At 42.9% G+C, this 24,562-nt stretch overlaps 2 protein-coding genes across 3 annotated transcripts; one reads left to right on the forward strand and one right to left on the reverse strand.

Annotated features, from left to right (window-relative positions):
* Positions 1–170: 170 nt before the first annotated feature.
* On the reverse strand, positions 171–8,430 carry LOC139367049 (programmed cell death protein 6-like). 2 transcript variants are annotated; one of them, XM_071105009.1, is made up of 6 exons: positions 8,234–8,430; positions 5,330–5,391; positions 2,673–2,717; positions 1,630–1,797; positions 1,165–1,274; positions 171–822 (listed from the first exon to the last, which is right to left on the reverse strand). In XM_071105009.1, the coding sequence occupies exons 1-6, from the start codon at positions 8,413–8,415 to the stop codon at positions 724–726; spliced, it is 666 nt and encodes a 221-aa protein (XP_070961110.1). In that variant the 5' UTR covers positions 8,416–8,430; the 3' UTR covers positions 171–723. The 2 variants fall into 2 exon arrangements, with proteins under 2 accessions (XP_070961110.1, XP_070961111.1); XM_071105010.1 differs by having other exon boundaries at positions 1,639–1,797; positions 8,234–8,419.
* Positions 8,431–9,110: 680 nt separating this feature from the next.
* LOC139366738 (REC8 meiotic recombination protein b) lies at positions 9,111–23,012 on the forward strand. The gene is made up of 19 exons (XM_071104430.1): positions 9,111–9,182; positions 9,363–9,431; positions 9,870–10,012; positions 10,642–10,717; positions 11,489–11,609; positions 11,861–11,927; positions 12,021–12,088; positions 12,289–12,367; positions 13,801–13,876; positions 14,010–14,079; positions 14,125–14,226; positions 14,465–14,602; positions 14,870–14,942; positions 15,666–15,838; positions 17,282–17,333; positions 18,071–18,137; positions 21,596–21,712; positions 22,069–22,175; positions 22,301–23,012. The coding sequence occupies exons 1-19, from the start codon at positions 9,127–9,129 to the stop codon at positions 22,393–22,395; spliced, it is 1,749 nt and encodes a 582-aa protein (XP_070960531.1). The 5' UTR covers positions 9,111–9,126; the 3' UTR covers positions 22,396–23,012.
* Positions 23,013–24,562: the final 1,550 nt, after the last annotated feature.

Below are 24,562 nucleotides of genomic sequence, written 5' to 3' on the forward strand. Positions count from 1 at the left end.
TGACTAAATCTACCTCTTCCCAGAAAAGGATTATCTTATCATCAAATCATGACAATTTTATTTATCCATCTTCAGTCAATAATTGTATACAGTAACAATTTATACTATTGTGTCTGTCTACAGCAAACTATTAGGTCTTTCCACCACACATTAAATTCAGAGCTCACAACTTTTTTTCAGGTTTCTTTTTTAATAAAAGGAGGTTCCTCTTGCATTTATACAGTTTAAGGCATCATGCACACAAAAAAATAAACAATACAAAAGCGTACTCTTCTTCTACCTAAAATAATAACAGGCTAACTTTTTTATAGATTTGCTGGTTAAAAATATGTCTTTACAAATATGGCATTAGCTGGCATGTCAGTGAATCTAAAAGCAGGCTTTGTGCCCAACCATAACCTGCTTTCACAGTATTTGTAAACATGACTTCAGCAAAATAGATCTGAGATTAACAGTGTATGCTTTGAACATTGGCAAAAGTCCCCCAGAAGCATGCGGTTATTTGTCCTAAATGATATGTACAATGCAGGTTTACCTTAAACACAGATATTCATTATTAAGATAAGATTCAGACATGAAACAAACATTATGAACAATGACAGACAGAACATAATGTCTTTATATCCTATCCCAGAGTCCCAGTCATCTTGATCAAGGAAGACACGTGGAGGTGGGAAGGATTTGGCTTTGGCACAGTTGTGTCCAGTTGTGCTGTTGGATCTACTATACAACGTTGAAAACCATGGATAGATACTGTTCATAAGAAACCTGGATCCAGCCGTCTTGGTCTGTGTCGTACCTCCTGAACACGTCGGTCAACCTCTGAAAGTGACAAAGAACATTTTACAGTAGATCTTGACTTAGACATACTAGCCAGTACAGATGCCATTTTGGTAAATAAACATCAATGGCCTCTTTCCCAGTCACACATTAAGCCTAGTCCAGGACTAAAAAGCATTCTCAATTGAGATTCTACATTGAAAGAGTTTAGTCAAGGACTAGGCTTAATCTGTGTCTGAGAAACCAGCCCAAAATACCATACTGAGCCAACACAAAGTCCAATTTCAACATGGGCTGTATATACTGTACACACAATATTTTGACAAAACAATGTAGGCTACATAACCAGTGCTATGTGCACAGGAAGCCCAGTAGGACGGTTACCTGTAGAACGATACAACACTGGATGAAGTCATCAAAGGCCACTTGTCCCTTCCTCTGCCTGTCAAACTTCTCTATGAGAGTATTGTAGAACTGGTCAGAGAGGCGATACCCTGAGGAGGACAGAGAATAGTCAACATCACAGAAACACATCTGTTCAACAACCCTTAACCAATTTGTAACATGCATATGGCTTTCACCTGCTTACTTCACATACAGGACTAAGAACTACTACATTTCAATAAGGGTAGAAAACAACAACATGCATGCGAGGCGAACAATTAATATCGTCATGCATCTACACAACTATTTTGGCACATATCTTTATCCAGGCTCATGCATGTTGACCTTACTTGATCTTACAGAAAGGCATTAGAATATCGGATCTGACCTTGTGAACCACAGAAATGAATGTAACTGGTATAGCGGTTGGCCCGCCACCAGTATGGTCAAATAAAGAAGGCATACTTTGCTCACCGAATCCAGTCAGTGCCTGCTTAAGCTCGTTCTTGTCGATGAAGCCCGAGTTGTCTCTGTCGTAGGTGCGGAAGATGTTCTGCCAGTCCGTGATGTACTTCCACACTCCGGCAAACTCGTTGAAGTTCACCCCTCCTTTGTTCTCCCTGTCAAACATGGCTGTAAGACGGAAGTCAATAGAGAAGATATGAGTGAGAGCAAGAGGTCTGTTCAGAAGGGTGCAATGTTACAAAACAATGTTCAGATAGAAATGCATTTTCTGTCTTAGTCTTATATAATCAGGCACCATGTAAACTTTATTCATTATATTTCTCTCCTCAAAATTCTGAAATGTTACTACACTGAATAGACCACTGAGAAACACCACCTAAGAAGGGACAGCTGGGAAGTGTAGTTCAATGCTAGAAGGCATAACGTCAACACACTGGACTAAGGACTACCATAGCATCTGTTATGACACAGAGTTAAAGAAATCTTGCCCGTTTGAACTTTCCCCTGCGGTTTAATCCAATTACATCCTAACAAAGTGCTTCATTGCATGGAAGGCCCAGGGCTGGTCGGCCATTTGAATACAACTGATTTACTGTGTACAGTACAGTACATTGGGAAGCAATGGTGGATTATTGAGATTCAAAATAATAGCACTAAATATAAAACTAGTTGTATCTTCTTAGTATATTTTTCTATTCATATTCAGCTACACTTGGACTAATGCAGATTCCAGCTGGTGGAAGGGTAAGTGTGTAAGCCAATCAATAGTGGATGGTTGTAGATAGATGCCTTAAGAAATAAAAAAAACACCTCCTGTTTGTTAGAAAGAAATGCTCCTTATTCCCCCTTTTACCAATAGCTGCATGCTTCCACTTAACTGGGGAGACGGGTTGAAATGTGTCACTGTGCACCAACGTTAATGAAAAAGGTTGCTATGGGGATAACGTATAAAACAATGGTAGTACACCAGGTCAGAACAATATAGGCTTGTCATTGTGCAAGTTTGTTTGTGTGTCAAGGGTCAAAGAGGGACAAATACTCACATATGATTGATCGGACTGTCACTGGGTTGAAAGGTGTCCATGTACCTACAGAGAGAAGATAGTCATTGTTGTTCAACAATCTTTTCTCTAAGACATTCTGCCACAAAAAGTTAAATTGCACAGGACGGCTGTGCCAAGTTAATTAATACATTTGGACTTTAATGAACTAGGCTATTTATAACAGAACAAGAAGAAGAGGGAAATAGGCCAAGTAAAGAGTTAGGAGGACTTAAGCAACCATTCTGTTCTTATCTTGGGTATTCTTTTTACCAAGCCAGTATTTTGGGTAACAGAGGAGAACTGCTGGAGATTCATCAGGGTTTCTTAAACCTTGCTGACTCACCATCTCAACCTTTTCACTCTCACTGCTCTGAGGGGGGAGAGAAAGCGATAGAGCGAGAGATAGAGGAGGCTTTGCAGTCCAGTAAAGTGAACCACTTTTCACATTAAGCCTTTCCTCTGCAACGACAAGCCTCGAACAGATGTCTCCCACTCAGGCCGCTCTGCCTCCTTATTCCGACCTGGGCTAGTTTTACAGCTGGGTGGGACTGGCTGGGATTTGGTCTGGGCCAAGGAACAGACATGAAGCGTCTGGACTACACCCAGAACAGAGAGGAATGGTCAGGTCTCCAGCCAGACTCCCCATTCTCCAGCAGCTGTGAGGTCAACAACAGTGACCGGCCATGTCCGAGAGAGGTGCCCTGTCTGTTGGTCAAGCCCTGAGACGGGCACCACAGGAGTGTGTGCGTGTTTGCGTGTGTGTCGAGGCTGCCCCCGCCCGGCCTGTGAGACAAAGCTTCCTCTGTCCAGCACACACACTGGACCTTCTCACTGCGCTGCCCAGTGCCCACTCATGACGAGGTTGGGGGAACAGGGAGTGGCACATGGAAGAAAAAAACAGGGTGACCGCAAAACTGCGCCCCACAGGAGAGGCTTAGTGAGAGCGCTCTAACACACATACACACACCTCGAAAGGGCCTCACACAGGTTTGAATTCACACAGATACACACACTCATTCACTTACTACTAACTGCTCCAGGCAGGCTAAAACAGCATGTGCACGGTTGAGCTCAACCTTGAGATAGAAAATGACCACCAGTTCCCCTCCCCTCACCCCTGTCCTACATGCAGTACAGGCAGGGTGCTGAGCAGGGAACCTCTTCTCCACAGATGCCAGACAATCTGCCCCGTTGCTGTCAAAGCCATACATGATTGTTTAGTGTTATTATTCTGCCTTTTGAAAAATGTTCATGAGGCGATTCAGGAGTAGTCAATGCGGGAGTTTTTCTCATTAGTAGATGGGCCTATATTCCCTTGGCACGTTGATTTGCCATTGGAACTACTCAGCACAGTGAATGCAATGCTGCCGATTTCAGAAACTACTTGGCTGGTTGCTCCGGAAAAAAATAAATAAAATCAAAGCACATTAATCTCAGTCGGGGAGGAGAGGTACATTTTGACAGGTGGTTGGTGCAGAGCGGGGGCTCAGAGGACCGTTAATATGGAGCGCTAGCTAAAAGACCCCGACACCTATAAAAGATTCCCTTTATTGATAGACTGGCGATGTACAACAGGGGCCATCTGTTTCTCATCAGGGAGCGGCACTGTCACAGGGTCTGATGGAGAGAGGACGTCAGCCCCGAGAGGACGAGCAACAGCTTATAGTGGTAACACTACACAGTCTGCCTGAGGGGAGGAGAGGGATATCAAGGGAAGGGGTGAGGGGAGAAGTGGGAAGACAGGAGGACAGGATCGATAAGAGAAGAGGAGAATGGAGAGGTGAAAAGAGCAGGGGGGGGGGGGGGGGGATCAGGAAAGAGGGAACAGAGAGGTCTGGGGGGGGTGTCAGCGTGATATAGTGACAGCACCGTGGGCATGGTCAGTGAAGTGCATGGCCGAGAACGGGGCACAGCTTGCATTCAGTCAGCAGCCTGCACACAGTCTCACTGGCACAGCCAAATCATGACACAGCCCTACTAATGAACACGACTGGACTGACTGTGTGAACACTGCGCCTGCCTGCCTGCCTTCCACACAGCTTGGGTCATCAGTATTCTGAACCAGGGATACTACCAGATAACTGCTCCTTTCATCGCTCTTGGGCCTCAACACTTTTTCACAGTGTAGAGAGAAGAATGTCCATTCATACCCTTTCAAAACCCTTTCCGCAGAGAGACCTTGACCAATTCAAAATGTTGAGGTACAGAATACATGTTTGTTGTAAAGATGATCCCAACGTCTGGTGTGCTGTACTCTAGTAACTAGCGCCCTAAGCTACAAAACTCGATGCTCACTCATAGCATTGATTCAATCATGAGCATATCTCGCCATCCAGCCCAGTGGAAAGACTAATGTCTGGTTGTGCTTGTGGCGTTGGCTAAGCCACTCCGCTCTGTCATATCTCAACAACAAAAGGGTGTTGAGTTAATTATCAGGTGGCACATGTCGTCAGCCATTTCCTGTCTCATTCAGGAAGTACTTTCCCTTTGTCACCAGACAACCTTTCCATCTGTTTTTTTGAGGTAAAAACAAAACGTCTGTGTCAATTTCAAGTTCAGACCACCAACTCTCCTCAGCAAGCTTCTCTCTGTTCCTCGCCAGGTGTTGAAATGAGAGGAGGAGGCGTTGAGGTCTAGAGGAGAAGGAAGAGACGTACCGTTCGATAAGGCCTGCTGGAGCTCTGTGTCTGATATCACACAGCTCCTGTCCTTGTCCACTCTGGGGAGGAAACACACAATTAGATACAGACAGGCAGACTGTATCAAACACACAATGCAGCCCAGCTGAAACCATACCGGCGCTACGCTGTAAGCCCCTTGTCAGGATCTAAACACTCCATTCAATGGGAGTGTGCGGGCTGGGCTAGGGACAGGACGATGACTTGTGGGGATGGTGGATGGTGGTCGTTTTACACTCGCCACCATCCCCAACATCACAGATCAGTGAAAAGTGAAACCAAAACTAGCCAACATGTTTGACATGACAAGCATAGAAGTTGGGTACCGTACAGCACAAACAGATCTGGGATCAGGCTAGCTAATACTGTATATTGAGTGCAATGCCAAAGAAAGGAGACTTCAGATACTTTCTTCATCAAGAGAAAATAGATCAGAGATGCAATAAACTGTTTTGCTTTGAATTTACAATACACATAAATATCTTCTTGCATTCTATTGTACAATCTCAGAACCCACTGCCTTTCAGTATAAAGCTATGCGCTAGGCCATCTGTTATAGAAGTGTAACATCACAAACTAATTAGCCTAATTTTTTAAATCGTGTTCCAATTGAATACGATTAGAATGGTACAGTCGTTCTGTTTAGACGTGGGAGACGTTTTGTGAGAGTTGAACATTAACACAAATTAGAGGCCTTGCCTTCCAGTTCTGGAATAACCTCGTCTGTGAAATGTAGCACAATCCTCCAATGACTCACATGTTCCTTAGCAACCTCCCCAGACCAACCTACCAACAACACACCAACCCAACTGCAGGCCACATAGAAATACAAAACCTGACTTTCCATGAAGGCACGCTTTGTGACTTCCTCCAGAATGAAAGAAATGGAGTGCTTGGTCAGACGGGGGACGTACCCAACCTTAACCAAACACTTTTAGAGTAGAGTCTGTGCTGTGCGTGTGTGTGTCTCACTGCTCAATCTCACTTACTTTGTTAACCCTCCTCAGGTTTGACTTACCTCACTGGGTTTTACATCAAATTAGGTGAATTGAAAGTGCATCATTAAAATTCCTTTCCCTGGCCTGAAGCAGAACCATCGTCCCATTTTCTGAATGGTGCTCAGAACAAATCCCAAACATTAGTTGTACACATTAGTACTACAAGCAGCACAGCAGCCATTGGAATCGTAACATTTCACCAGCCTGTCTCAGTTTTTCCTATGGAGCTATTCAAGTTATGACATGCCTGGCGGAACTTAGTTTTCCAGTCAAATGGTTTAGCAGCTTATCTCATGCTGCCTCTCATGGTAGGGGGAAGTGGAGGTAGCTCTTCTGAACACAAAGCCGATTTTCAGACAAAATTATCCTAAACATGCGTTTACTCACTGACGGCAGACAGTGTAAGCAATTGTTTGTCTTGTCACGTATCAGATGTTGATCTATGCCTAGATGGATCCTTTGCTGTTCTACTCTAGGCCATGTATTTGGCTGTGTTTACACAGAGTCCAATTCTGATCCTTTTTTCACCAATGGGTCTATTGACCAATCAGATCAGCTCTGAAAACAATCTGATGTGAAAAGTTCTGATGTGATTGGTCAAAAGATTAGAATTGGGTAGCCTGTGTAAACTCAAGCCTTTTTGGCCTACATTTGACATGCCAGTGTAATGCCACATGACCATGGACTAGTGAGTTTTGTTTAGGTCTAGTGACTACTTGTTTGTCATGGGATCATGTCATGGAATCTAATGATCATATAGGCAGAGTGGAAAAGGATCATTCTATGACTCAAGCCTAACAAAATGCTAAGAAAAGCACCAGGTTGCTGGTGACTAATGGATTTCCACTTTGACAACTCGAGTCATATGACCCAGAGAGTTCCAGCCCCAGTGTGTTGCTTCAGCTCAGGCTAGGTACACCTCTGAAGTGTGGAGTGTGTGGAATACTGATAGACAGATAAGACCAAGTTTTCTAGGTTTTGCCTCCTTATAAATTATTTTCCAAAGTGTTTTACAAAGTGTTTTGCTGCCTGCAGCATTTTAATGTTGTGAGAAAGCAGAGCACCATGGATCCTCTGCAGTATTACATAACTCAATACCAGGGACTAACATGAAGCGAGACATCTCACTCACTCCTTTCTTCTGGTTGATATACAGTCAATGAACTAAGAAGACCAGGCCCAGCTGATAAGGCATTGGTGAATATGGGAGAACCACCCATTTAACAGACCGGTGACAATTTTTTCAGAAACGGTCATGAGTGGGACATCTTCATTTATCAACCATATTTGTCAATACTACAGATAGGGGAAATTAGATCTTCCCTCTTTTTCTACAACGTTTTGCCAGCTATTGTCAGTTTTAAGTAGTGGTAGATTGTCATGTCTGCTTTCTTGTCGGTCCCTGTAAAATAAAGTGTATTCAAAACTAATTGAATAGAATAACGGACCAACACAATAGAAACAGATAGTAAATTATGAGATCATTTTAATTAGCTAACGTTACATGACTGACATTGATCATATCTACGCCCTATACTGGTTGTAACTGGTAACTGTATAGAATACAATTAAAAAACAAGGCATTGTATGTGTGTGGTAGGAAAATGTCATATGCAAAACTAAATAGAAAACTGACAGGCAAAATAAATCCTGATATTTGAATTTCTTAAAGAAAAACAAAAAATAAGTCTGTCAAATGTAATCACCGAACCACGGCTATAATACTAAGACAAAAATAATAACTTTTTATGCATACCGAACATAAACTGCTATAGTATTATAATCTCTGCCCATTATGCCCTGTGGCAGCAGTTTTCAAAATGAAGCTCAAATCAATGCGGAGTACCGTTATTTCGATAGCCACGAAAGACGTCTTTTCACTCACCTCTGAAATATATTCCAAAGAAAACCTTGATCCGGCGCCGGTTGTTGTTGAGGTTGTCCTCTATACGGACTACCTGTATGATATGCCATTTTAAAAGCTTTATAATTGGTGTTGTGAAAAATATGTGTACCCTGTACTCGTTTCAATCTGACACTGACATTCTCCGCGCAAAGGCGTGGCATCTAACTCACCACTTCCCGTAAGAAAATGTGGAAACGTCATAGGGCTACCTCCTTAGTGGGTGACTCGAAATTGACTCCACTTTCACTCTTTTCACGCCACTTCAATACAAAGTGATTAACGTCGCAGGTTATGAGAGTAATAAAAAGTCACTTCGGTATCGAAGTGGCGTGAAAAGAGTTTCCCACTTCCACACGTTTTTGATTGGTCTTCTGCCCGGCCAAATGATTTACCAAAGCTTTCTGGTGTGAAATTCTAAATCACGTTATTGCACGAGACGCACTACAGGTTAGACTGCATGTTCTCCCTCACAGCAGTTTCTAAAGAAGCGACCTAATTAAACGTTTGAGTTTTAAATTATTTCCAACATAATCTGATGTTCACTTAGCTAGAACTAAAACATGTTCAGCCTACCATCTACCGCTACTATATTATCTAAATTACAGACTGATGTGTTTATCAGATCCATGTATTTATTCTCTAGATATCTAATCTTTTTGGACTACTGCACTCTCCATGATTGGTCAAAAACCTAAACGTCATCAAGCTAGCTACGTTTGGCGCGAATTTCGATAACGCTGCTCTCTGAGGAGAATCTGCCTGTAACGTTAGCTATCTAGCAGCTGACATCAACCCTTTTATTGATCAATCTGATATTTTTACGTTCTACACACCAAATTGCAAAACAGTATTTCTGCATGACTTGAGGAAAGATGTTTTACTATCCAAACGTTCTTCAGAGGCACACCGGTTGCTTTTCCACTATTTGGTGAGTTGCTCTCTAGCATTAGCTAGCTAGCTAATATTAGCTAGGCTAGCATCCTCTTAGGCTGAGTTTAATATTTTGTAGCTTGTGAATCTCAGTCAATGTAATGTGAGTATGCCATCATCATCATCAGTGACCTTTCCATTTCTGGTATTGTCATGCTGTTTTGTTTCTGTGTTTTAGGTTGGCTGCCACCAAGGGGATCAGGATAACACGCAGAGAGCTTCTGAGGGTCAACGTTGGGCGGACATGGTAACCACAATCCTTCTCCCTTTCTATGTCTGAGGGAAAATATTATGTCAAGTGATCAACCCATGGTCCCTGCTTAGCTAGTCCCTGCCCCAGTATCTCTGCGTTAGAGATGTCAACTATGAAGTGTCTCCTCCCTAACACCCATGAAGCTCCGATTCAAACTCCCACGCATTAACGTTATAATGTAAAAATGTTTTTTAAAAACTCACAAAATATGGTGTTTCGCTGAGAAACTATCTTAATTTTCTCCTGTTACATCTGGAGACACCAGAGGAGACACATCGACATCTCTAACACAGAGATACTGGGGCAGCTACTCCCTAACTAAGTTCTGTCCTGATGAAACATGTCCCAATTTTGTGCCATGGCCATACACATCATTTGTGAATGTGATAGTAATCTGATGTCAATCATGTAGCTATGGTGGTGTATTTGCAGTGAGGACATCATGGATTACGTGACGGTCCAGGTGGCTCCACTCTGCCCTGGTCTCCCTCGGCCTCGCTTCTCCCTCTACCTGTCCTCCCAGCTGCAGTATGGGGTGGTTATCGTCTACCACCGCCAGTGTGGTTTCCTTCTGGGTGAGAGAGAGGGGAAGGGTTAAAATAAAGGGCATACAGAGATTACAGACTAACGCCATGTAAAGAGATGCTTGTTGAAATAGTCCGGTAATCAGAGACACTATATCAGGTCTAATGGCAAGACAAGCTACAGGACCACGGACACTGATTGAACTGAAATGCAGCCTACCGGTTACTCTCCATCCATACACACTCATTGATACAACCTGAGACAATAAAGTATACAACAACATTGTTGCTAGAGGTCGAAATGAATGATTACGCTTAGATATACTCACTTATCATAACAGACAACTCGATAGTCTGATATAGCCTCCTAAGCAGCCAGACATAAATCATGCTAACAGATACACAGATCCACTACCATATCGTGTTCAGGGTCACCAGCTTGTACAGAACCACGTGTTCAGAACCGCAGCTGTCCAGTCAGGAGGATGTATTTGTATGTATGCATGCCATGGCAGGTAGCCTAGCGGTTAAGAGCGTTGAGGTTGCTGGTTTGAATCCCAGAGCCAACTACGTGAAAAATCTGTTTAAGTGCCCTTGAGCAAGGCACATAACCCTAATTGCTTATGGATAAGAATGACTGCTAAATTACTTCACCGCAAACTTTTTCTCCTTCCTTTTAGAGGAGATCCAGCAGACCATTGAGCGCCTGGTACGCTCTGAGAGACACGCACGCATCGACCTGGCTGACCCTGACAGGTGAAAAAACACACAAACCGTTACCCGTATGTCCCATACACACATGCCCCCTTGAGTTGTCAGATATAACTGTCACACATACACTGAGTGTACAAAACATTAAGAACACCTTCCTAATATTTAGTTGCACCCCTTTTGCCCTCAGAAAACCTCAATTCGCTGGGGCGTGTCGAAAGAGTTCCACGGGGATGCTGGCCCATGTTGACTCTAATGCTCCCACAGTTGTCTAGTTGGCTGGATGTCCTTTGGGTGTTCGATCATTCTTGATACACACGGGAAACTGTTGAGCGTGAAAAACCCAGTAGCGTTGCAGCTCTTGACACACCGGTGCGCCTGGTGCCTACTACCATACCCCGTTCAAAGGAACTTCAATCAGTGTAGATGAAGGGGAGGAGACACTAAAAAGGAGTTTTAATCCTTGAGACAATTGAGACATGGATTAAGTATTTGTGCCATTGAGGGTGAATGGGCATGACAAAAGATTTAAGTGGATTTAACAAATTACATCAATAAGGGATCATAGCTTTCAGCTGGATTCACCCAGTCAGTCTATGTAATGGAAAGAACAGGTGTTCCTAATGTTTTGTACACTCCGTGTATATTGACAATAATAATGGATTGGATTTATGTACTGTTTTTTTTTTAGGTCAAAAGGTACTGTACATTGTGTACATTGTATGGCGTTCACCACCAATGTGTCGCCTGGGTGATTCATGTCAGCCGTTTTGTAGCCATGTTGTAGTAATAACATTAGCACCCTTCCCTCCCCAGACAAGCCCCAAATGTCCCAGACTCCCTGTTCCTGCTGGAGGAGGCCGAGGGGGCACAGGACCCCTTCTTTGGGGTGATGGGCTTTGAGCACCTGCTGCCTAGTCCATATAGAATCCCTCAGGTATACAACCATTTCTACACAATTTTTACCTAGTTAACACATTTCCAACGGTATGTCACTACAAAAATATGTAACCCCCATACGGCCACAGTCAATTCCTATGTACACAAAGTACACAAAAAACCTTTTCAAGACACACATTTAACTTTACCCTCATTGAGTCACCTTGTGAGTTGATAATGTATTTATTGATTGAACACCGTTCTAACAACACTCCCTCTGTGTGTCTCGTTCATTTCCAGCCATGGCAGCTGATGGAGAGCATGACTCCAGAGCGCCCCATAGGGGCCAGTCCTGGAACTGCACCAGAGGACGGAGGTGAGACTGAGTGACAGTCTTATTTGGGATGGAAAATCCTCAGCAACAAATCTGCATTACTAATGTTTGTTGCCCTCTGTCTCTCACTCTCAGGTTTCAAATCCCCTCCTGATGCCATTACCCTGAAAGAGAAGGAGCAGCTTGTCATCGTTGCTGCTGAGGTTACCTGAATATAGTGTTGTAATATACTGATAAAAGGACATAGAAAGGCTATTGTGTATATTTATAAACCTTTACTCACTTTGCCTATTAAGAGACCATGTGAACACAACAAGGAATTTGGATCCAAAAGGATCTTTCCTGAGCTCTCAATCGTTCCTGAAGTTGAACTCAGTCTCCCTCTGCCCTTCTCTCCATAAAGTTTGAAGGAGCTGAGCTTCCTGAAGCCACTGGCAAAGAGATTGACATGCTTCTGGAGCAGCAGGACCAATTCCATGACGGTGAGAGAAGAGAGGGAGAGTAAAGAATAGAGCCCTGCACATGCCTGCAACGTTCAGGCCCAATTGCTTCTGCCAAATTGAAGGCCTTGCCGAACCTGAAATCAGAAATAACTTCCTTCATTATTATCCATTAGCTGCTGGTCTCTGTATGTCCTCCCCTCCCTGGGCTAGTGGTGCGTGTTTCAGCAGTTTATTCACCTGCACCTGCCTGCAGTTGCTAATAACACATCCACAACCGCCCGACTACACAGTGCCTTCAGAAAGTATTCACACCTCTTGACTTTTTCCACATTTTGTTGTGTTACAGCCTGAACATTTCAAATTGATACAATTTAGAGTTTTTGGTCACTGGCCTACACACAATAAATACCCCATAATGTCAAAGTAGAATTATCTTATTTGACATTTTCACAAATTAATCAAAAATGAAAAGCTGAAATGTCTTGAGTCAATAAGTATTCAACCCCTTAAGTTCAGGAGTAAAAATGTGCTTAACGAGTCACATAAGTTGCATGGACTCACTCTGTGTGCAATAATAGTGTTTAGCCACAAAAGACCAGGGAGTTTTTTTTAATGCCTCGCAAAGAAGGGCACTTATTGGTAGGGAGATATAACACTATACCGGTCCATTGACCAGATTGGTGCACATTCAACAAATATGATTTAACAAAGTGGATATTCGTCAAATCTGTCATGATTTATGTATTGTAACGGGCCTACAATGTGGTAACTTAAGTCCAATTTGGATATATTTGGCTGTTTTCGATGCTGGTTAGCATAGCTAGCATATGGAATTGGTGGTGGTAGTCAGTTGTTTTTAACTGTAATGCAGTTAGTTGATTGGTGACGATGACATGAACAAGTGTTGGGGTTGACATCCATACAAACATTACACTCAGATTTTTACCTCAATATGAAATACACATATAAATAATAGACTAAATATAGGCACATTTTGCTTGGGGGAAATGAGGATATTCAGGATCTTTCCCCCACGTGTTTCCATGGCAATTATATTGTGTTGGTCAAGTTTGATTTACCTTTTTACCACATCAATCACTACCCTGCATCCGCTCTGCTGCTAGTCTGCCTGTATAGTATCCATAGCAACGGCTCCGCTTTGGGCTGCTCAATGACGAGATGCAAAAGAGCAGTTAGCGAGCTACTTTTCATCACTTTAAACTCCGGAACATTCTTATTTTCCGTGAAATAATCTCTCTTGTCGACTCGGACAATGGTCACCACGTTATGGTCTTAGTAAGATATGAGATAGGCTACTGTGCAACAACATGAGCAAATTGATCAGACCGTACCCTAGTAATTGATGAAAAAACAGGCCTTTGTAACATATTAGAACCCGTAAGACTGATAATGAAAGGGAAATAAGTGAGTAAATATAAGTTTGCGTAAACTGGTGTGTGTGTGTTGTACAGAGCTAGAAGAGAGGGAAAGGGAGAGAGAGGGAGAGAGAACCAGGGACATGGAGTCAGGCATGACCTCCATTGACCAGTAAGTTATATGGAATAATCATGTTTTCTGACAGGGCAGGTCACCTTGATCTTCTATTATCTTCCCATGTCTTTTTTAAAACGTACTCTTTGTTGTATTGTTTTTCTTTCTCTCTGTGTGTGTGTGTCTCCAGGCTGAAGGTGTCGGTGGTGGTGGGGGACAGTGTGTGGCTGCTGGACGAGGAGACCGGCCTGCCCATGGAGGTGCCTTTAGAGGTCATTCCCATGGAGATGACCCCCCCTCCTCAGGTGGCCATGCCCTCTGCCCCAGACACCTCCGAGAGAGCGGGGGAGTCAGCGAGTCAGTCAGAGAGGGGGACGGAGAAAGCGGCAGAAAGTTCCTGTGGCGAGGTTTGTGTGTGTGTTCCTGTGGCGAGGTTTGTGTGTGTTCACACTGTTCTGTGTGTGACTCATCATGAGGACTCAGGAATCCAAGCATCCGTATGAACAAGATATTTCTGTCCTATATTTTCTCCTGCCAAATGTGTGGGTGTGTATAGGCTCCTCTCAGTTTGATCTATCCATTACCCTCCCATCTGCTCTCTTCCTCTCTGTTCTTGCCTCTCTCATCCCTCTCTCATCATCCCAGCTCCCCCATATAGATGCTCCTCCTCCTATGAGGCGGGGTCGCAGGCGCCAGCTCATCTTTGCAGACCCTCAGGTGCAGATCTCCCAGGATACCATGCGGGTGCAGATCGAGGACACTAAGGCTGAGACTCTGCTCCTGGTAAAACTCAAGCCTTCCACTACTTATCCTTCACTAATCTTACCAGAGTTGTGTTCATTAGGGCATGCAACAGTAACGTTTTAAAGGGTTTGCAACTGGAAACAAAAATGTAAGTTTCTTATTGGACAGGTCCAGGTAGTCCCTCCCTGTTTCAGTGGGTTTTCTTCCATTTGGTGCCTGATGAACACCACCCACATCAGTGATTACTTCAAAGAAAATAAGGATATAATCGTATTCTCATTGCTTTGTTCTGTGCCTCCTCCTCAGTCTCAGGTGCTGATAAACTTTCCTGCCCAGAAGAAGCTCCTCCCAGCAGAGCTCTACACTGCCCCTTCTGGCTGTGAGTATATGACTCCTTTCCTGAGATGGTAGTAATATGGTCATTTAGTAGATGTTTTGATTCAGCCAGCAGCATACCACCCTGCATACCACTGCTGGCTTACTTCTGAAGCTAAGCAGGGTTGGTCCTGGTCAGTTCCTGGATGGGAGACCAGATTCTGCTGGAAGTGGTGTTGGAGGGCCAGTAGGAGGCCCTCTTTCATCTGGTCTAAAAAAATATCCCAATGCCCTAGGGCAGTGATTGGGGACACTGCCCTGTGTAGGGTGCCGTCTTTCGGATGGGCCGTTAAACAGGTGTCCTGACTCTCTGAGGTCATTAAAGATCCCAATGCACTTATCGTAAGAGTAGGGGTGTTAACCCCGGTGTCCTGGCTAAATTCCCAATCTGGCCCTCAAACCATCACGGTCACCTAATAATCCCCAGTTTACAATTGGCTCGTTCATCCCCCTCCTCTCCCCTGTAACTATTCCCCAGGTCGTTGCTGCAAATGAGAACGTGTTCAGTCAACTTACCTGGTAAAATAACAGATACATTTTAAAAAATCTAAGCAACTCATAGTTCTTTAATAGTAGTACAGTATGTGTATGAATCCAATGTAGCATTCAAACCCATAACCTGGATGTTGCCAGCACCTTGCTCCAACCAACGGAGCCACCTCACAACTGCCACACCATGAGGTTATAATGATGATGAGTCTTTTCTCTCTCTCTTTCCTCGATGCAGCTCTACTGCACCCTGACCTCCTGTTGCTATGGAAACAGTGCGCCGTCCTCACTACGCTTCCTCGCACCGGGGAGAGAAGCAGAGAGGAGGAGACTGAGGAGGAGGGCAGCTCCGAGATGGAGAGAGTGAGGATAGAGGTGGAGAGGAAGAGGATGGACTCTAGCATGCGAGAGGTGAGCGGATCTACAGTACCAGTCAAAAGTTTGGAGGCACCAACTCATTCCAGGGTTTTTCTTCTATTTTCTGCATTGTAAAATAATAGTGAAGACATCAAAAATATGAAATAACACATATGGAATCATGTAGTAACCAAATAATCGTTCTAAATATTGAGTCTTCAAAGTAGCCACCCTTTGCCTTGATGACAGCTTTGCACACGCTTGGCATTCTCTCAACCAGCTTCATGAGGTAGTTAGTTACCTGGAATAGATTTCAATTAACAGGTGTGCCTTGTTAAAAGTGGAATTTCTTTCCTCAATGCATTTTAGCTATTCATTTGTGTTGTGGGAAGGTAGGGCGGTATACAGACGATAGCCCTGTATGGTAAAATACCAACTCCATATTATGTCAAGAACAGCTCAAATAAGCAAAGAGAAACGACAGTCCATCATTACTTTAAGACATCTAAAGTTTCTTTAGTGCAGCAAAAACGATCAAGCTCTATGATGAAACTGGCTCTCATGAGGACCGCCACAAGAAAGGAAGACCGAGTTACCTCTGCTCCAGCCTCAGAAATTGCAGCCCAAATAAATGCTTCATAGTTCAAGTAACAGACACATCTCAACATCCGCTATTCAGAGGAGACTGTGTGAATCAGGCCTTCATGGTCGAATTGCTGCAAAGAAACCACTACTAAAGGACACCAATAATAAGAAGAGACTTGCTTGGGCCAAGAAACATGAGCAATGGACATTAGACCGGTGGACTGATGAGTCCAAATTTGAGATTTTTGGTTCCAATCGCCATGTCTTTGTGAAACGCAGAGTAAGTGAACGGATGATCTCCGCATGTGTAGTTCCCACCGTGACGCATGGAGGAGGGGGTGTGATGGTGCTTTGCTGGTGACACTGATTTATTTAGAATTTAAGGCACACTTAAACAACATGGCAACCACAGCATTCTGCAGTGATACGCCATCCCATCTGGTTTGCGCTAGGTGGAACTATTAATTCGTTTTTCAACAGGACAATGACCCAACTCACCTCCAGGCTGTGTAAGGGCTATTTGACCAAGAAGGAGAGTGATGGAGTGCTGCATCAGATGACCTGGCCTCCACAATCACTCAGACCTCAACCCAATTGAGATGGTTTGGGATGAGTTGGACTGCAGGGTGAAGTTTGACACCATATTCTTCTAAATGACCAATGCCGCCAGGGGACACTTGAGCAGGACATTTGTAAGCAGTAATTTACATAATAAAGACTTGTGGGTGAATTCAAATGTACCCAAGGGAGAAGTTGAATAAGACAGTGAATACTGTTAATAATATCTCAAATGACTCAGAGAGCCTGGAATAACAGCATCTAGTCTACACTGCTTCGTTTTTCATGTATACAGACAGTTCAGAAATGTCTGAAGTCTAGATGACTGTCTTTTCTCTCCTCTTGTATCCCCAGATCCCACGAGAGTTGCTGAAATCAGGAGGAACAGCCCCATCTGAAGCATCAGGTCAAACATTGTTTTCCTGTCAGTTACTTGAAATTATAAAATGACGCCCACAGAACTAGAATAAGATTCTACTTCTATGATGATGCCATTGAAATGTACATACAATCATTTTACCGCAGTAGTGTAAAGTACATAAGTAAAAATACTTTAAAGTACTACTTAAGTAGTTTTTTGGGGGTATCTGTACTTTATTTTACTATTTATATATTTTTTTTTACAACTTTTACTTCACTACATTTTCCCTAAGACCCAAAAGTACTCGTTACATTTTGAATGCTTAGCAGGACAGGAAAATTGTCAAATTCACACACTTATCAAGAGAGCATCCCTGGTCATCTCTACTGCCTCTGATCTGGCAGACTCACTAAACATAAATGCTTCTTTTGTAAATTATGTCTGAGTGTTGGAGTCTGCCCCTGGGTATTCGTGTGTGTGTGTGTGTGTATATATATATATATATTTTTTTAAATCAATCTGGTTTGCTTAATATAAAGACTTTAAAATGATTTATACTTTTACTTGTGATACTTAAGTATACTTTAGCAATTACATTTACTTTTGATACTTAAGTTTATTTAAAACCAAATACTTTTAGACTTTTACTCAAGTTGTATAGTACTGGGTGACTTTGACTTGAGTCATTTTCTTTACTTTTTCTCAAGTATGACAATTGGGTACTTTTTCCACCACTGCTTTACTGTTGCATTTTGATATCTGTTTGTGTTCTATGTTTTCAGCCGAGGTTCTTCTAGACGTGTCCAGAGAGGACAAATCCCTCGAGCAGATCACCCCTGTCAGCAGATGGTGATATGTACATATATGTATTTTATATATATGTATGTGTGTGTATATACAGTGGGGAGAACAAGTATTTGATACACTGCCGATTTTGCAGGTTTTCCTACTTACAAAGCATGTAGATGTCTGTAATTTTTATCATAGGTACACTTCAGCTGTGAGAGACGGAATCTAAAACAAAAATCCAGAAAATCACATTGTATGATTTTTAAGTAATTAATTTGCATTTTATTGCATGATATTTGATAACCTACCAACCAGTAAGAATTCTGGCTCTCACAGACCTGTTAGTTTTTCTTTAAGAAGCCCTCCTGTTCTCCACTCATTACCTGTTAACTGCACCTGTTTGAACTCGTTACCTGTATAAAAGACACCTGTCCACACACTCAATCAAACACACTCCAACCTCTCCACAATGGCCAAGACCAGAGAGCTGTGTAAAGACATCAGGGTTAAATTGTAGACCTGCACAAGGCTGGGATGGGCTACAGGACAATAGGCAAGCAGCTTGGTGAGAAGGCAACAACTGTTGGTGCAATTATTAGAAAATGGAAGAAGTTCAAGATGACGGTCAATCACCCTCGGTCTGGGGCTCCATGCAAGATCTCACCTCGTGGGGCATCAATGATCAGGAGGAAGGTGAGGGATCAGCCCAGAACTACACGGCAGGACCTGGTCAATGACCTGAAGAGAGCTGGGACCACAGTCTCAAAGAGAACCGTTAGTAACACACTACGCCGTCATGGATTAAAATCCTGCAGCGCACGCAAGGTCCCCCTGCTCAAGCCAGTGCATGTCCAGGCCCGTCTGAAGTTTGCCAATGACCATCTGGATGATCCAGAGGAGGAATGGGAGAAGGTCATGTGGTCTGATGAGACAAAAATAGAGCTTTTTGGTCTAAACTCCACTCGCTGTGTTTGGAGGAAGAAGAAGAATGAGTACAACCCCAAGAACACCATTCCAACCGTGAAGCATGGAGGTGGAAACATCATTCTTTGGGAATGCTTTTCTGCAAAGGGGACAGGACAACTGCACCGTATTGAGGGGAGGATGGATGGGGCCATGTATTGCGAGATCTTGGCCAACAACCTCCTTCCCTCAGTAAGAGCATTGAAGTCGTGGCTGGGTCTTCCAGCATGACAACGACCCCAAAAAAACCACAGCCAGGGCAACTAAGGAGTGGCTTCGTAAGAAGCACCTCAAGGTCCTGGAGTGGCCTAGCCAGTCTCCAGACCTGAACCCAATAGAACATCTTTGGAGGGAGCTGAAAGTCCGTATTGTCCAGCGACAGCCCCGAAACCTGAAGGATCTGGAGAAGGTCTGTATGTGGGCCAAAATCCCTGCTGCAGTGTGTGCAAACCTGGTCAAGAACTACAGGAAACGTATGATCTCTGTAATTGCAAACAAAGGTTTCTGTGCCAAATATTAAGTTCTGCTTTTCTGATGTATCACATACTTATGTCATGCAATAAAATGCAAATTAATTACTTAAATCATACAATGTGATTTTCTGGATTTTTGTTTTAGATTCCGTCTCTCACAATTGAAGTGTACCTATGATAAAAATTAGACTTCTAAATGCTTTGTAAGTAGGAAAATCAGCAGTGTATCAAATACTTATTCTCCCCACTGTATGTATGTATTTTTATGTATGTACATACATGTGTGTGTGTGTGTGTGTGTGTGTGTGTATACATACATACAGTGGGGCAAAAAAGTATTTAGTCAACCACCAATTGTGCAAGTTCTCCCACTTAAAAAGATGAGGCCTGTGATTTTCATCATAGGTACACTTCAACTATGACAGAGAAAATGAGGATAATTTTTTTTCCAGAAAATCACATTGTAGGATTTTTAATGAATTTAATTGCAAATGATGGTGGAAAATAAGTATTTGGTCAATAACAAATGTTTATCTCAATACTTTGTTATATACCCTTTGTTGGCAATGACAGAGGTCAAACGTTTTCTGTAAGTCTTCACAAGGTTTTCACACACTGTTGCTGGTATTTTGGCCCATTCCCCCATGCAGATCTCCTCTAGAGCAGTGATGTTTTGGGGCTGTTGCTGGGCAACACAGACTTTCAACTCTATCCAAAGATTTTCTATGGGGTTGAGATCTGGAGACTGGCTAGGCCACTCCAGGACCTTGAAATGCTTCTTACGAAGCCACTCTTTCGTTGCCCGGGCGGTGTGTTTGGGAGTATTGTCATGCTGAAAGACCCAGCCACGTTTAATCTTCAATGCCCTTGATGATGGAAGGAGGTTTTCACTCAAAATCTCACGATACATGGCCCCATTCATTCTTTCCTTTACACGGGTCAGTCGTCCTGGTCCCTTTGCAGAAAAACAGCCCCAAAGCATGATGTTTCCACCCCCATGCTTCACAGTAGGTATGGATGCAACTCAGCATTCTTTGTCCTCCTAACATGACGAGTTAAGTTTTTACCAAAAAGTTATATTTTGGTTTCATGTGACCGTATGACATTCTCCCAATCTTCTTCTGGATCATCCAAATGCTCTCTAGCAAACTTCAGACGGGCCTGGACATGTACTGGCTTAAGTAGCGGGACACGTCTGGCACTGCAGGATTTGAGTCCCTTGCGGCGTAGTGTGTTACTGATGGTAGGCTTTGTTACTTTGTTCCCAGCTCTCTGCAGGTCATTCACTAGGTCCCCCCGTGTGGTTCTGGGATTTTTGCTCACCGTTCTTGTTTTCATTTTGACCACACGGGGTGAGATCTTGTGTGGAGCTCCAGATCGAGGGAGATTATCAGGGGTCTTGTATGTCTTCCATTTCCTAATAATTGCTCCCACAGTTGATTTCTTCAAACCAAGCTGCTTACCTATTGCAGATTCAGTCTTCCCAGCCTGGTGCAGGACTACAATTTTGTTTCTGGTGTCCTTTGACAGCTCTTTGGTCTTGGCCATAGTGGAGTTTGGAGTGTGACTGTTTGAGGTTGTGGACAGGTAACAAGTTCAAACAGGTGCCATTAATACAGGTAACGAGTGGAGGACAGAGGAGCCTCTTAAAGAAGAAGTTACCGGTCTGTGAGAGCCAGAAATCTTGCTTGTTTGTAGGTGACCAAATACTTATTTTCCACCATAATTTGCAAATAAATTCATTAAAAATCCTACAATGTGATTTTCTGGATTATTTTTCTTCTCATTTTGTCTGTCATAGTTGAAGTGTACCTATGATGAAAATTACAGGCCTCTCTCATCTTTAAGTGGGAGAACTTGCACAATTGGTGGCTGACTAAATACTTTTTTGCCCCACTGTACATACATACATACATACATACATACATACATACATACATACATATGTGAGTTAGTGAGAGAAAAAATAAGAGGATATATAGTTGTATCATTATGTAGTTGTCTGGGTCCTGGTTGGATAGCGCTGAGACTTTGCCCATTTCTATCCATAAGTGTCACTTTTAACTAATACTGACTGTTCAGGTCTCCTATGGAAGAAGCCCCAGTGCCTATGGAGGCTATAGAAGAGGAACATGTGGCTCTACCAGACAGAGAAGAGGAGACAGACGGTAGAGGGGTCACTGCAGAGGGCCTGTTGAGGTGTAGTATTACTAATCACCCATCTATCATCACTACCCTGCTATCTATTCTATCTATATCCTAACATTTACATTTGAGTCATTTAGCAGACACTTATCCAGAGCAACCTAGCGTTAGTGCATTCATCTTAAGATAGCTAGGTGGGACAACCACATATCAGTCATAGAAAGTGGGGGGTTCGTCAAGTGCAATTGTGTTGGTTCAGGAATTTGATGGCAAAAGTGGGGAGGCCAGCCAACAGCTTCTAACTCAGTCATTACTGCACTACTATTCTATCTTCTTTATATCTATTCTCTCTAACTGAAACTCTAGGCAGTGTTTTTCACATGGCTATCATCTCCCTCTGCTCCTTTCAGTGTGGTGTCCTCGTATCTCCTGAGGTTTGGGAAAGTCACCTTTTACTCTCTGTTGCCCCTGGAGGCAGACCGCACTACTACAGCCCACATTCTCTCCAAACTGCTAGGTGAGAGCTGACAGAGAGAACAGTGGAAAAATGGATATCACTTGTGGGGCTATATGCATGTATGCATTCCAATATTGTTTTACTTAACTAACAACATGCAGGTATTTTGTGTTGTGATGGTCCAGAGCTGGTGTCTGCTGGGGACCTGGCTGTATGTCAGGCTGAACCCTACAGCCCCATCACCATCATCCCTGGACCACTCAGCACCGTGCAGGCCTGAGGAACACAGATGATGTCTCCACCAGCGTTTGACTTGGACAGGATTTCACCTCAGCTGAGTACCGGCACCTCAAATGTTCTACTGCTTGAGCTCCTGTTCCTCTTATGGAATATTAGCTTAAAAGTATTGTGGAGCTCCTGCACCTAATTATAAACAGTACCCAGCACGAGCACCGGCACCTATTTCAGTCCAAGTTAAGCAGTGGTCTCCACACACACAGGATGTGTGCTGCCATACTTTTATAACAGAGTAATAATGTTCATGTCCCAAATATCGTTCGTACGAGATCATCACCTCAAACTGATTTGTAGGACACACCCAAAACGATGACCTCTTGGAGTTAACATTTTTTGTAACCTTTATAAGTGAAACCTTTTTATAAGAAGTGAAATTACTGAAGGGAAAAGCTTTTTTTATTCAAAGTTGGTATTTTTTAAATTAATCTATTGAATAGCGTATATATTATTCATATATTTAATACTGTACCTAGCAGATATTTTTATACTAATTTATTTGTCAACTGTCATACAAGTTGATATTGTTGACAAAGTTTTTGTTTAACCTTTGGTGGTTTTTGTATCTTATCAATTGTGGTGTGATGTTGCTCTGTTCTTACGTTGAAGCATTCATTCAATGTATTTTTTAAATAAAATGCATGTTTACTCATTATTAATAAGCCTCAAATGTAATTCTATCAAGTTAAAATGGTGCCATTATCTCCCAGTCATTTGGGATCTACTCAATAGATAGATAGTGTTGTCCAACGTGGACTCAATTTAAAACCACATCTGAGATATAAAAACATCTGACTAACTTTGATTTGGGGATTAACTATCCCTTTAAATTTGTGGTCAATCAATGATATTACAGTGGGATAGCCTTGTAGTTTGCTACACTGATGTATTTTTGAGGAATAGGCTACAGGGGGCAGTAGAGGATCATGAACAAGTCAGTCACCAACTCACCGGCAGAGGTTTACTCTGGACTATGACCTCATCGCTCTCTCCTGGATTGAAGTCATTGTGCCTAGCTGGCATAATCATATCTGATCTCATGGCTGAATTACTCAATACAATTAACTGTTGGTTAGAAGGAGAGGGAGTTGTGCAGCCTGTATCACACAGCACAAGTCTGTAGCCTCAGGCTGCAATATGCAAAAGAGGCAGAGGTCAATGCTGTGGTATATGGGTTAATGGTGACCTCAGCCTGTTTCTCTGCTGAATGCAGACCAGACCAGAATAGGTGTGACGGAGTGTATGTTTGGGGAGCGAAGGCATGGCTGCTGGGCCAGATATGTTTCATGTTCTAGTTCTGAACTAAGGAAACTGACATTACTAGTGTAAACCCTTAACCAAGATAATTATTGGTTCCTTTATTTTACTAATTGTTTTTTTTAGATAATTTACCATTTACTTTACATATTCAAAGGTGTTGGGTTAAATGTTGAAGACATTCCGTTGTACAACTGACTAGATATCCCCATCTCTTCCTGCTAAGGCCAAAGGTAGATGTCACTGCACTGTGCAACATACCCACTGACCAGTACCCACAACATCAATGATCAACTCTGCCATTGTCACTTCAGAGGGCAGGGCACTGAAATGAGAAATTAATCTCTGAAATGCCCTGACATTGGAAAACAATTCTATGTCCATCTGTTGGGTTGTTGGTGTGGTAACTAGGTGATAGGTTTGTTGTGAAACCCTGGTATGTCGCATGGGTGTTATTCCCCATCGCTGTACTGGGGACAGAACACACACACACATGCATATAAGAATTATCAGGGGGAACAGTTTAACGCTTTTTTTCATGCTTACAATGTGACACCACACTGCCAATATTAATCGATCCAGGCGCACTGGCAGAGAGATGGGGAGGCAGTGAGACAAGCTGATCGGAACAATCAGTTAGGGTCAAAATATTTACAAGCGGTCAGCCAAAGTCACTGCATATATAACAAATTAACTATGTTTAAAAAAGAAAAGGGCATTGAGATGAAGTGTGGTAACGTGCCCTTTTGACCCTACAGAAAGAGTTAGCTCTTAAGCATGTCAATTTGGTATGTAAAGAGGATCGCTAGGCGTTCACACACACACACACACCAGGGAAATAATTTTGAACATTCTTTAAGTGCAGTCTTTGTATTTTGTTGCAAGCTTTGACCTAC

The sequence above is a fragment of the Oncorhynchus clarkii genome, chromosome 15 (assembly GCF_045791955.1).
Source record: "Oncorhynchus clarkii lewisi isolate Uvic-CL-2024 chromosome 15, UVic_Ocla_1.0, whole genome shotgun sequence".
Classification (NCBI taxonomy): Eukaryota; Metazoa; Chordata; class Actinopteri; order Salmoniformes; family Salmonidae; genus Oncorhynchus; species Oncorhynchus clarkii.